This window comes from Pygoscelis adeliae, unplaced genomic scaffold (genome assembly GCF_000699105.1).
Source record: "Pygoscelis adeliae isolate BGI_AS28 unplaced genomic scaffold, ASM69910v1 Scaffold120, whole genome shotgun sequence".
Classification (NCBI taxonomy): Eukaryota; Metazoa; Chordata; class Aves; order Sphenisciformes; family Spheniscidae; genus Pygoscelis; species Pygoscelis adeliae.
In genome coordinates this window covers 6822444-6836935 of record NW_008824032.1, presented here as the reverse complement: position 1 = coordinate 6836935, position 14492 = coordinate 6822444, and the positions used below count along the sequence as shown (strand labels likewise).

At 39.4% G+C, this 14492-nt stretch overlaps 1 protein-coding gene across 1 annotated transcript in view; it reads right to left on the bottom strand.

The window, feature by feature from the left end:
• Nucleotides 1–10753: 10753 nt before the first annotated feature.
• The window catches only part of ZBTB20 (zinc finger and BTB domain containing 20), a 27400-nt gene continuing 23661 nt past the window's right edge, over nt 10754–14492 (bottom strand). The window contains exon 3 of the mRNA XM_009329486.1: nt 10754–11504. Coding sequence (XP_009327761.1) covers nt 11086–11504 — 419 coding nt within the window. The 3' untranslated portion in view covers nt 10754–11085. The remainder of the gene's footprint in view (nt 11505–14492) is intronic.

Here is a 14492-nt window from a genome sequence, read left to right as displayed (position 1 = left end):
ACTTGCGGCATCTTTCTCCAAGGCTAGGAATGGAAGAGGAAAGTCTGACATACACTTTTACAAATGAAATAGCAGGACATCTTAGAAGAGAGCCAATAGATAACCTTAATTGTCTTGATTAATTGTTCTTCTGATATGAAAGGGTAGCAGGGAACAATCTCTAAGTTTTTGTAGAGCCTAATACTGTTTTACCTTTTCTTAAAAAAAAATACTTTCCTAGATCTTGCTACAGAGAGATTTAAAAAAGTCTGGAAAAAAAACTTGTAAAGACAATAAAGAAGCCAATAATATGAAAAAGCACACTAGAGCTGTAATAATGATTGTTAAATGCTTCAAATAGCTGCAGCAGTTGATTGGGTTGTGAATGATACATGTGAAAAATAATTTTTCTATGATCATACGCAGATGCAAAAGTTAAATGATTATACTATGTATATATATTGATATAGAATTGCTATATATATTGTGTACTGTATGTTCTAGCTTTCAGAAATACTGTATTGTAGTGTACGGTACTTAACTAAGCAGATCTAAATAGCAACTTGTCATTTTCCACAAAGTCACTAGTACTGTTAACAAAAACCAAAAAGTCTATTTTCTCCAGTAAAAGAAATACATACTGTTACAGTCACAGACATTTTGACTATAGAGAGACAATGTACATTTAACCAAAGAAAAACCCCAAACCAAAATAAAAACCTCACCCCAAAATCAACCCATCAAAATTGTTGCATTTATCATCTTATTCAAAAGGGGAAGGGAAATGCCACCAATCTAAGAGGAGGAATAATATTTAATCAACTTTGTATGAGTGAAAATGAAAGAAAAAAATCCCCCACAAATCTCCAATTACCCTTTCTGGGACAAGGAGAAACCCCCAATCGGGCAAAGGAGTTAAAAGAATAAAATGCTACTTTTAGGGCCAACATGATACCAAAATAGGCAGCTGTAGCTAAACATACTTATTCATCCCACTAACTAAATGGACGCAAAATGGGTTCTAGAAATCCTGCAGTTCTCATGGATTACACAACTGAATACTCTACTGACCAGTTTCTTCTCCTGACAATCTACTGGTCTTCTAGACACACTAACCATGTTCCTGAAAAGACTTTGGCAAAGACCAAGGGAGAGAAAGTTAATTGTTAATTGTTAGTGACGACACATTTGGAATGGATTACTCAGATTACTTGTAAAGATATTCATAGTCAACCTGTTTCAGAGTACATGAGGTGGGGAAAGAGCTGTTTGATATGGCGCTTTGGATACTAGAGATTCCAGACCTGGAGTATTTTAGAGCCTATCAATACACTGGGTTGCTAACTGTTTAAAGACTTGATAATTTTTTACTGTTCTTTTTAAGGGGAGCAAACAGGCAAGTTAGATTATTTTGCTTGGATTTTATTCCTTTGTCAGGTGAACATGTTGAAATTCAATGGAAATGAGTGACTGAACTCAACAGTATTGTTCCAGAGCTGTCACCCCCCATGGATGCCCATCTCTGCTAGTGAAGCCTGCTGAGCTGGACTGTTTCATTTATTTTGTGGCTGAAAGACCACACAAGGCTGAGAGGCACACTTCAGCCTCCCCTTCAGAATGGGTACTCACAAAAATACACTGGACCTAATCTGGGTGTCACGTTTCGAATGAGGGCAAACATCTTATTTGGGCAAACATCCAGTTAAGAGCGTTTGGCCAACAGAATGTGTTTTACGAATATATGTGTGCATATATACTGTATAAGTAGTGTACTTATTTTTCATTAGATTCATATAGATTCATGCCAATGCTCCACAGTTAATGTAGTAACCGTTGTTTCATCTAAACCCTTTTCTGAATCATGCATTTCCACACACTCAATTAGCAACCTGTCTGTAAGGCCAGAGCTAGCTAGCTATCTACCTACACATGCACACGTACACATGCATACTCACACATACATTTCCATGCACACACACACACAGAGGCCATATAATTTGGTTTTATTCAAAGATCCCATAGGTACCAGCAGACCATGTGACAGATTAAAGTAAAGGACTTCATGGGAAAAGTGAGAGGAAGAAAGTCGTGATGTATTTCAGGGCAGTTGAGTGAATGCAATCCTGCTTCCTGAATGTGATGGTCCTCTCTAGTCAAACAGTATATATTCAACATGGGGGTTGAACTTTTAGGGGACTTTATAAGGTTCAACAAAGAACGTGGCAATATCCAGGTGGCAAAAAGAAAAGGAGCAAAGTGAAATAGAAAAGGTGTCTCATTAAATGTATAGATCTCGGAAAGATACCTGTCCGTTTTGTAGGAACAGGACACTGCAGAATCGGGCAGTTGAGCACAACAATAAGTATCTAACCAAGCTCTGCACTTTCCTCAAGTGTCATAGGACAGTGAACTTGGCAAAAAAATCACCAAGAAGTCAACTATATGAAGTGTGCATACTGTAGAAGGCTGCAGTTCTGCCTGGAAAATACCTAAAGCAAGAAATGCTTTCCTACATCAGTACCAGATTTTCCAGCAGGATAAGTCCCAGTGGGCACCTTATGAAAGCATACGGGCTACTGTAATACCTAAGCCCAACCTGACATAGAGCATTTACGAGGGATGCTTGGGATGTGGCTGCATAATTGTGCATGAAATTTCACAACACAAAGAGAGCTCAAGTGCTAATGAAGTTTGCATGAGGAGTGGAAACAAGAATGTCCCTATGGGCTGAACTGGACAGAAGTTCTCGCAAATGATGGTATAATGGCGGTTCTTTTGTTTGTATAATGATATTGCTGCAGCAAAAGGATATTGTTAGAATACGTTTTTCTTAAAAGAAATCACAGCTAAACCAATCAAAGGGCCCACACTTATCTCCAGTGACATGTTTGCAATCCCAAATGTGCCAATACAGGTTGCACTGATAGAAATTAAGAACAGAATTTGTCACTGGGAAGTAGCTTTTCACTGGATTTCCCTCTCATGAATTCCACTGGCATTGGTGAGGCTGGAGTCAGTAGTCAAATCACACAGCCTTACTCCCATATTATTCCTTTGGTTTAGGAAGAGGATTTACCCTCCAGTGTTTTACAGGGAGCTGATGCCAACCAACCCAGTCAAAAGGAGGAGATCACTTTGGAAGAGGACCAAACCTGGAGCTGTAACTGAAGGTAAGAAACAGCTGAGAAGCACCATCCAATATGAGAGACCACTATGCCTCACTAATACTTCTTCACCTCTTCCCCACCCTCTCAAACAGGAAAATACAATATAACACATTTCGTATGAAGGGAATGTTTTAGATGAAACTTTGCTACAGATACAAAACCTAAGTATAGCCCATACTGCTCAGACATATTTCTGTTTTAAGGCAGCAATTGTATATGAGGCTGCATTCAAGGCTGTAGTGTGTTTGCTCCCCAAAGAAGCATCCTACTGCTCTTTGCTTTTTGAAAAAAAGTTGAGGACAAATGTGTAAATTGGGGGGTTAAAATACAGTTAACAGGGTGTTTGGAAGACCTTCTTGGTCTGCTTACCTCAATGTTACACTCCTTTTCCTAGGGGAAACATTAAGAGTTTTCCTTGGGCATATGTGGTTGTGCACAAAAATCTCAGTTCACTGAGTGCGGGGAAAGGAAGTCAGTTAGTGAAGTAGACTTAGTTCTGGTGGTGGAAACTGTGATCATGTATAATATGAAGAATCATGCTATAGTAGCAGAGTTCTGCATATCTTGAGTTGGCCTTTTATTATTTTAAAAGCTTTTAATGAACAATTCTTGGGGAAACTGGCATTTAAAAACCATGACTAATTCTTCTCCTGATATGACTTCGCTAGAATTATGTTTACAATACGTTTGACTCCTTGTATTTTAAAATAAACCCAGGAACTCTTTCGTTGAATTACCAATTGCAATGTGAATAGTGATTTAAAGCACATTATGGGTCCAATTTACTTTTTTACCTTATTCACAGTAGATCAGCCAACTCTGCTTCTCCTACACTTGGAATCTCTCATAATGCTTGGGGATCAAGCACTACTACAGACGCTAAAATGCAAAAAGAAGCCAGCACCATTGCTAAATATATAATGAAAAAATACCAGTTAAATATTAACTTTGTTTTTTTTTTCACTAAAAACATAAATTTAAAACCAAAATTATCCAACAGTATCCTAGTAATTATAAACACTAATTCAGAGTGGATATTTGTCCAGATACTGGCAGACATACACAGGGAAACAGTTCTTTTGTTCACCAAAATTTTGCATTTGTATAACTCTACTGTTTTCATCTTAGTTACTCCTGATCTATAGCGGAAGGGGATCAGAAATAGAAACATCAAATGCATAACATTTTCTCTGTTCCTAGAGGCACTAATCTAGTTGCTTAGTTATCAGCACTGGGAATAATTAGATGGTTATACACTATTACCTAACACATCTTGTTTCTCATTTACATATTTTCTTAGAAAAACGAAACAAAGATTCCCCCTTGTGCTTCACAACAATAGGTCTAAGAGAGTAAAGCACTCTTATTTTTCAGACAGGTTGTCTCTCTGTCAGAATCTCCCTTGTGGACCAAATATCTCTGTTCTATGCTAAAGCAAACATAACCCGCCTTTTTGTTTTGTCTGAGTTAGTTTGAAGAATACGCACATACCTAAAATTCTCTCCAAATTTCCCAGCTTAGTCATCTGTCAAAATCTGGGGACTCCTTTGCTCCTGATGAAATGAACTGGATCACTGAGTAGCTTTAAAGGAAGTTATCTGAGACCTTATTACTTCTAGCAGGACAAATAAGAAGGTTAACAGCAGCAAGAACACTGACTTGGCATGGTCAGAACAAGCCCAACGGACATGAATCTAGCATTATGCCATCTTCATACACTTGGCTGTCTTACTGGACATGCTGCAGAAACTTACAGTATCTGCCTCTCTGCAAGGCCTTCCTACCTGATTTTGGCTTGTCAGTGGGACACTCAAGTGCTGGGAAAGGTTTTCATTGCATTTACAAACTCAAGACTGCAGATTTAATGTATTATCTGTAGTTTCTCTCATAAGCCTTTCTTCAGCAGAGTTGTGATCACTTAGGGGCCAGATCCTACTGAGTGACAAGCCTCCTGGGAGCAGAGGAGGCTCAGAACCTCTCAGGGCCAAGTTCTCATCACATTACACCTCCTCCACAAACTTTCACAGCCAGCATAAAAACAAATCAGGGAATGTGAAAAGCAGCTATTTTGCTTTAGGCTGATCAGATGCTGCTTCAGTAAGGCTACCTGCTGATTCATTTCTATCAGGTTTATTTCAATAGCTCAGAGGAGTTGGATGCTGAATTGAAAGGGTTGGATTACCAAGGTCTAGTTTTCCTTGACAGAACAAACATCAGGTGCTAATTTGGTATTATATTTCTTTTTGAGCGGCAAGTCATCTTCAGCAGTGAGATGACTTGCCTCCTGCTGAGGAGGATTTCCTCAGCGTAAGACTGTCAGAAGGGTCACAGATCTACAGTCCTAGGCATACTGAAGGTCTGGTTATGTTTGAAATCGTTTGGGTGCTTCTGATTTTGGATTGGACTCAACACTCCTGCAAATAGTATGTTTTGTACCTTCTCCCTATGGGATTTGTTTTCATTACTAAGAGAGGCAGGACATGCTAGCATAATACTTGCTAAAGGCAAGAGATTTGTTCCTCCACCATGAGAATGATCAAGCATTAATCGAGTAGCTCAAGGTTGACTGAAATCAATTTGGGGTTGATAAGAAGTGAGGGGGCTGATGGTATGTGGGTTATTACTCAACTATCCTTTGGATGAAAAAGAAATCAAAAGAAGAAAAATGGGTACCACTTGGCCTCTTTGACCTTAGAGCAAAGGGAAATCTCATTCTCTTAGAAAGCCATTTAAATGCCACTCTTCCCTTTTAGCTTACTGTGAATTTGTGCTGGTTTTGAAAGTAACTAACAGCATGGGCCAGAAGTGGGCCTAGTAGAAGCATGACAGTTGCTGAGAAAGTGTCCCCAGAGTAGCTCCTGCAAAATATCTATACCTATCTCCCTTATGAGAGACTATTAACATGGGTTTTGTGAGAGGAGGGACCAGATTGAAATATCATATTACAATTTCTAGATTGGTGTACTCTACTGGTATGTTCCCATTATACGAGTTGTACTTGCTAGTCCTCTGCAAGACATCACTGCAGGAGAACCTCACTAATGCACACACCCCAGACACGCACACGCGCACACTCGGTAGCTGTTCTCTCCTTACTGACCAGCAGACACTGACGTTGTGGTCTTGCATTCCTTGTGGATTCAGATTTCCCAGAGAGAGGCAGACTTCAGCGGAATGGGCAAGAGAAGTTAAATTTTAGTTCTCCAATTTATGGTTTCACATAGTACAAGAACAAGGGTGTTTCAATGAACAGCAACAAAATTAACCTGAAAAGGAATCATTTCAACAAGGTGGTAATTAACCTGAGGAACTCACTTCCACAGGATAGCACTGGGGCCACCTAGCAATTAATAAGCTAGATCTTAAAGGATAATGAGAATTATCTGCCACAATATATAATTTTTATATGGGGTAAAATGTTAAGGCCATAAATTATTATGTCTTTAGGTTATAAGCAGATACATAGCTAATGAGGATTATAATAAATCTTCTCTCTTAGGCTTATTACTTTGTAATTATCCAACATGGTCTTTCATCTTCATCCAAATCATCTGTAACTGGCCACATGACAGAGACAGAATACTGGGCGAGGTGGACCACAGGGCAGATCTGCTCTGGCCAATCCTACATTTTCAATTGACTTCATCAGCCTCAGCAGCAGTAAGAGAAGGCACTTACCTCTCATTTACTCTAAGGCTTCCTTTATTGCACTTTTGCCTTGCAGAGAGGCCTTGATTTGTATGCTTGAATTTATGTCTTATTTAATGCCCTTTTCCACTGCCAAAGCAATACAAAGAGAGCTTTAGGGAAAGTGAGAATCAGGCTCAAGGAATGCAGGATATTGCATGCTCCATCAGAGGGATGTGTGCTACAGTCTGCTCTTTCTCATCTATATCATTTTATCAGGTGTTCTGAAGGAAGCCTTTCAAGCATACTGAGATGGATGTGCTCAACCACTGTCAACAGCAGTTTGTAGATCATTGCAACTGCTAGTGTACCACAGGTATTCTTTCTGCTAAGGAATATTGTAGCAATACATGAAGCTTGAAGATACCTGTAACATTCAGATATTGTAGTTGTTTCCAAGTAGTAAATAAATATTTCAACAGATGGGAGGAAGATTTATTAAAAAAAAATATTAAAATTTTAAAAGATAAAAGGGTCTATGTTTGAGCTCCTAAGTTCACAGAAGGGCACTTATTTAAGTGACCTGATGAGCACTTTCAGCTACATTTGCAATCATGCTGCAAGTTGCTCCATGTTTTACAAAATCAAGTCACTAATTTTTGAGCCTGGAAGTTCAACAAAATCAGTTTATATTTCAGGCAGCCATTTGTGAAGAACTTGGCCTAAACTCTTCGACAAGTGATTTAGAATTCAATCTAGTATGCCTTAGCTTTACTTTAAGAAGTTTGTTTATTTTCTTAATTGGCATCCTTCATTCATTCACAGCTGATCTTTAATTCACTTCAAATTTATTAGCCCCCATAATAAATTTGCATGTCAAAGATGGTGCTTCTTTGATTTAGGGAAGGTTGAAAATTGAAGAATTAAAATTTAGGTAGGATTTTTCTCTCTAAACGCCACAGTATTTGGATTTTGGGGGATGTAAACCCTGATTATTTCCTGTGTACTGGCATATCTCTTCTGGTATCAGAACTATATTCCAGACTATGCTACACCTTGACTATAATTCACCAGATTTAACAATGGCAAATTAAACAGCTTTTCCCCAGACCTCAGATGACAAATGAACAGCTACAGATTTTTAAGCTGGGTAAAATTCTTTGTTAATTCCTCATATGGGAGAACACCAAGCTCTTCGATACTAAAGACCTCAGAAAAAAAATCCTTTCCTCAGAGAAAGACCTTCAATCCTTTTGTATAGGTTCACCTTCCCCATTTTCTTCCACACTCTTGTCTCTAGAACCTTTATTTTCTGTACAGATTTAGTGCGTCTTTACATGGCAGCTATTAGGACTCCCTCTCTGTGTCTTAGGCTTTGTCTTTTCACTTCTTGGTTTACATGCCAGCATTGCTTTTACCAGTGTGGTTATGAGAACAATATTTGTTAACTAACTTGTGCTCCTTCTCTAGCCCCCTTGAACTACCCAAACCAATTGGTAACAAAAAAAGACGTTACCATTAAGAGACTCATTTGCTCTGGCACTCGCCTCAACGTCTCTTTATGCTGCCTACTGCAGCTGAGAATCGGGGCTTCAACATTTAGGATCTGCTGAACAATACCTTGCAAGGTACAGAAAGATTCTGAGACTGAACCACATGTCAGTTTTTTTCCCCAAAATAAATCAGTAATGGAACAGGCATAGAACATAGCAATGAGGTTACCTGTGCTGAATCACAGACATCCAATACAGAAGCCGCAGGTGTAAAGAACACATAAAATTGTATGTGGAGATCTATCAAGTCAATAGTTAGAAAGTTGTCCAGCATAAAAGAATGTCTCATGTGAAATGCTCAGTGTTCACAAGCAAAGTTTTGTAAACTTAAGAAAGCTTAATTTAAATATAGACACAAGTAAAAGCTAAACTAGCAATTTTTCTTTTTTTTTTTTCTTTTTGCATATTTTTGTTAGGTGCTTCTTCTCTGCCTAAAATATAAAGTCCAGAGTGCAGCTGGTGCAAATCCTAGCTATGGATTTCAAGCAAGACAAAGATAGTGTCAGACACTGATCCAACTGAACTAAGGACCCATGTACTTTGGGAGTTGGCTTTGGGGGAAAAATTCTCACACAGATACACAGAAGACAACTAGGGAGAACACCAGCCCAAACACAATAAAACAAAATACAAACCACCAACATATATATGCAGATCAGGAATCAATCTTTCACACTGATCCTACATTCCTTGCATAGCTTTGCATATGCAGAGAATGTGGGATGTGGCCCTTCAGTTAGACGTTTTTGCAAGTAAAGAAGGGAAGATTATTTGCAATGGTAACATTTTAAGTTATTTTGGCATCAGCACAAATTACCAGGGGCAGGATCAGATTCCCACACAAATATGGAAGCTCTCTAGCGAGCAAGGCAGGGATGAGAGAACAATACAGCAGATTAATTCTTGTCCAGTGACCAAAAAGAAGGGAAATCCTAGTTATTACACACTTCCAAAACTTTCATTGCTTTTTCAAATAAGAAGAAAGAAAAGACTACAGATTCTATCATCCCTTAAACCAAGGGAACATTCCTAGAAAAATCTCTTTCTCAAAAGGAACCACCCTTCAGCAGAAATAAATTCTGAGATGGAACAAAAAAAAGAAACAACAGAACCTTGGTAAGAGCCAAAAAGAGAACCACGTGATTCAAAAACAAAGTAGCAGTTCAAATGATACTGCAGGATGCACAAACTCTAGTAGATAATCTCACAGATGACTTCACAGAGCCCCTCATCGACCCAGGTAATTCTTGATTCCATTAGAAAAGAGAGAGAGAGAGAGTAATACTAGAAAAGAAAATTAAGAAACATCCTTCCTCTTTTTTAAAATAAAAATCAAGATCATCTCCCCTTCCCCCCTCTATCTGGAAGCAGGTTAGCTAACCTTAACAGTCTCAATTTAAAATAAAATATATATTTATATATATATTCATATATATAATAAAAGAGAAGATATTAGTGGCAGTGTACGCAAAACAAAAAAGAAAACAAAGAAAAATTACTTTTAACAATCTCACTTTTTTTGTTTTTTTACACAAATACTGTTGTAAATATATTAAAAAAATCAGCATTCTATCTGGTAAACGTCACTTTTGCCCCTCTATAAAATTTTGAATTAAAAAAGTCCCAAGAACTCTTTTTTTTTTAATTATTATTCCCCTCCCCACCCACCCTCTATTCCTCTTTCTTCCACAAGAATTAATCCTGATGCAATTTTCTTTTTTTTTTTTGCAAAGATTGTGGGAACTAACCCTTCTCTTGTACCTAGATCCATAGGTTGCAACCTCTGATATCTTTGATTTTCCTCTGTGTTTCTCTTTGCCTTCTGTGAAAGTCCCTCTTGATTGTGCTGAGGCCCTGGGCTCAGCGAAGACACTGAATAAATTACAAAAAAGCCACCGTTGCTCGTTGTCTGAATCTTCTTGGTTTCTGCTGTAAGGTGGTGGTGGTGGTGGTATGGGAAAAGCAGCGGGGAGGGTGCGCCAGAGAGCGTGGGATGGAGCAGAATCCAGGTGAGGAACTTCTGATTCTTTTTCCTCACCCTGCAGGGACTCCACATTATCCAAGCCACACTGCCTTGCACTCCCCTCAGCCCTTTCGTGTGTTTGCGGATGCGTGTGTGTGTGAGAAAGCAGACACGTGGTGGAAACCAGCAGGGCCTTGTTTCCTCTGGTTGCTGCTCAACCAGAAGTAAAATATTCCACAGTTCTAACTGGATACTGTGAAGTCCAAAAGCGGTCAGCATTGTGAATTATGTCCATTGAAACACTGCGAGCGGTGTACTTATAACGACAGTAGGCCTTGTAGATTTGTAATATATTTTGTTTTCTTTTTTTTTGTAGTGCTCTTCACAAGTGAGAAAAAAGAAATTTTTTTTTGTTTTTTATTTTTTCTGTCTGTTTTTTGATTTTTTTTGTGGGTTTTTTTTTGTTTGTTTTTTGTAGTAAAGAAGGGTTGTATTTAGAGGCCAGTAGCTAGAGATCCAACCAGTGGAGCTCATGAAGCACTACCTGGCCTTAAGGCCACCATCCGAAGGAGGTTGGGAAAATTATTATTCACCCAGCCTCCGGAAATGTAATGTACCAGCAGGCAAAAAACAGTTCTTCATGTAGTACAAAAACAACAAAACGAAACAAACCCAAAAAAAGGAGGAAAATAAAGGTAAAAATGAAACAAAAATCATTTCTTAAATTCTAGTGCCATAGCTTTTTTTGTTGTTTCTATTTTTTTGTTCATAACAAAGAGAGAGAGAGAGATTCTACTTATCCGTCTGACACATGCATCCTCATGTGGTCGTTGAAATGCTCGATTTGGTCAAACTTAGCTGGACAGACAGAGCAGACGTACGTGGTCCCCTCCGTGCAGGCCACCACCCCGGCAGGGACGGCCCTCGCGCCGGTGCCGGTGGCTCCAGGCGTGCCGTTGGTGGCGCTGTGCAGAGCCACATGCCTCTCCAGCAGGGTCTTGTGGGAGAACTTCTTCTTGCAGATGTAGCACTCGTAGGACTTCTCCCCGCGGTGGAGGCGCATATGCACATTAAGGGAGCTCTTCTGGGTGAAGCGCTTGTTGCAGATACTGCACTGGTACGCCCTCACGCCAGTGTGCGTCACCATGTGTTTGATTAGGTAATCCTTTAAAGAGAAGGAGCGCCAACAGATGCTGCATTGGTGGGGTTTCTCACCTGCCCATTACCCACGAGACAGAGAGAGAGAAAGAAAGAAAAACAGACAAAAAAAAGATAATAAAATTAAACCAGCTCGGTACAACTCTCTGCAATAAACTAACGGTAAGTCTCACGGGGGTCTTTGGAGAGGTGCTCTGGCTAAGAAAGAGTAATTCTGTTAATAAGCGTGTTTTGATGCACAACATTTTTTGCAACCAGAGGTTTCAAAACGCTTTACAAAGGGGGCTGTAGGTACTCCCAATCCACATACAGTAAAAAGGAGCTCAGGTGATTTCTTCAAGTTCACATGGTAGGCACTGACAAAGACAGGACTAGAGTTAAGAGGTCCTGGAGTCTACCCCCAGCTTCAACGGCACAGCCTCTCCCGCCTATGCTCCTGCCTTGCTCCTTGCGCTTATTTCTAGACAGGTCATAGTCAAGTTACTTTACCTTTCATTGCCTCCATCTCCCTACCTGTATGCAATAAAAGCATGGACAAAGCTAGTGATTACTAGATAGCTGACCTGTAACACACTCATTTTTGTCAAATTGCTTTAAATTTCTCAGAAGAGAAATGCCAGAGATTGCCAAAGGAATCCAATGTTTTATAAGAGGTTTACATTTGTTGCCCCTTTTTCTGGTCAAATCTCATAGCTGAAGCATGGATAAGAGTAACTGAAAAGGGAACCTCAGTACATAGAATTGCCGAGGCCAGTCAGTACCATGCAAAGGGCAACCTAAGAGATAAACTTCCAGTGTAACAGACATGAAATTTAAATGATTTAACTGCCAGTTAAATAAAACACCTTATCAGGTAAACCAGAGATATAAAATACATATGTCATCTACCATATTGCCTCATGCGCCCAGGGCTGTTGTAAAAATGATTCTGGCAACCCGTATAAGCGAACTCTGATCATATCCAGACAAATCAGTGACTACAAGGATGAACTGAAAAAAATATTCAGCTGAGCACATACGATTGGTTTGTCCAGACTACTCTTAATTCCTCCTCATGCTCAGAGTTCTTCTGGGAGTCAATGCCACGGCCTCATGTTTTATGGTATCAGGCAACATTTTCATGGTATGTTGCTGTATTGATAATGCAGACAATACCCAACACCCTGAATGTCCCATCAAAAGCTGCTTTTTAATTTGTTTTCTGAATCACTTGTGGTATATTTCAGGTGTGGTAATCCATCATCCCCAAAGCTGTCAGGGAGAGAGATGATACCATAGGTCTGTAACAATCAAAATGGTCCTCTGTTTCACTGACTGAAAAATGATTTTTCTTTGGTCATTCTGCAATTTCCCCTCTAGCAGAGATCCTTTTTTTTTTTTTCATAGACATCCTGCTTCCTCCTTTTTACAATCTGTCTGGCACTGTTTTAAATCCTGAAGAGTCAATCTTCAGGGACCATCACATGCCTGTGGTAATATATCATTTACTCTTTGTATAGTGAGATTATAATACGCTACTTATATTCAATTTTAAAAGGAGATAATTAATATGGATTGGATGGGAAGGACCTGCTTTTTTATCTCCCCTGAGTCTCTGTTTCTTTTTATTTCAGTTTGCACATAGGACGGTGACATCTGTGAATGAAATCCACATGCTGCTCTTCCTTGCACCAACGATGAGTTTGTCCCTACTTGGTGAAAGACACTTGGTCAAAACACATTAAGTCCTCGCTTTCCTGCTGGCTTTGCTGAACATAGTAGTGCGTTGAGGGTAAACAGGCCAATATGCTTGACACGTATTACGTGGAAAACGATAGTGTGTCAGTTATAATAATGTCTGATTAACTTACAAGAGACTGATTATATTTACAATGCTCATTTTTGCCTTAGGCAATATACGTCCCAGAGTTTGTAATAAGTTGGTCTCCTCTGCTCTAGACCCTGTTAAGACTATGCTATAAAAACACCCTAATTTTTGCCTGCACATGTTTCTAAGATACACTGGGTTCTGGCTTTCTAATCTTAGCTTCAAAACCTTCCTGGGATTTCTTCTCTCCTAAGAATCTCAAAACTTTTTTGGGTTTTCTTTTTTGTATGCAAATGTATGTGCTTCCTAAGTGAGCACTGTAGGTTCTTTATTCCCACGATTCTTCATCTTGAAGTCAGAGAAAACTTTGCTCAGTGAATTAAATGTGCATGTTCCTCCTTTTGGTTCTTTATTTCATATTTGGCTGGTTTTAGACAGCAATGTGGGACAGTTATCGAATATTAATCACAGCGTGATATGTAGGAGAAGGCAATGATGGCTTATAAGGTGCACGGACACTGCATGCGTTCTAGCACTGTATTTCCACAACATTGCATGTCTTGGAGAACAACATTGTGGGATACATTAAAGCCAGTCTGCAGGGAACACGGAAAAATATCCACCTCTAGTATCTTTGTGTCCACATGAAAGAAGAAAGGGAGGTAGGTTTCCATTGCATGGAAAGCTATATCAGAGTGTAGTTTTTGGAAGCATAAAAACATACAGAGATTGGGAGGCCTTCAGGTTGTTGAATTCTGGTTTATGATTAGACTCCTCCATGGCTGCTCTTGTGAGGCCCTCCAAACCGCAAGACTAATTCAAACATTTGCATCTCCCAAATCTTTCCCTCTTCCCGTGGATCTTTTCCAGAGCCACTTTGCCTGGCTTCTTTTAACAGGGCTGAGGAAAGTCACCCTGACAGTGGGAACAGCTGTCTACTCTCAGTTTTCATAATGATCCTGCCCAGCACCAGACAAGGTAGCAGACATGCTTTCTCTGAGGCTATACATATAAAGGTTATTTTCAGAAGGGTCTTCTGGTTAAGGTGGAATTATTCTCCCAGACACTCCAGGAACCAGTTTGTTCCTAAATGAACTTTGAAATCATTTACCTACCCAAATCTCTCCTTGCCACCACAGTTCATTATTTTGGGCGTTCTCAGACCCACACAAATAAAATATTAATTCAAGATTGGAGATGCCCAGCTAGAACGCAACCTGGCCGCTGTCGTTAAAGAC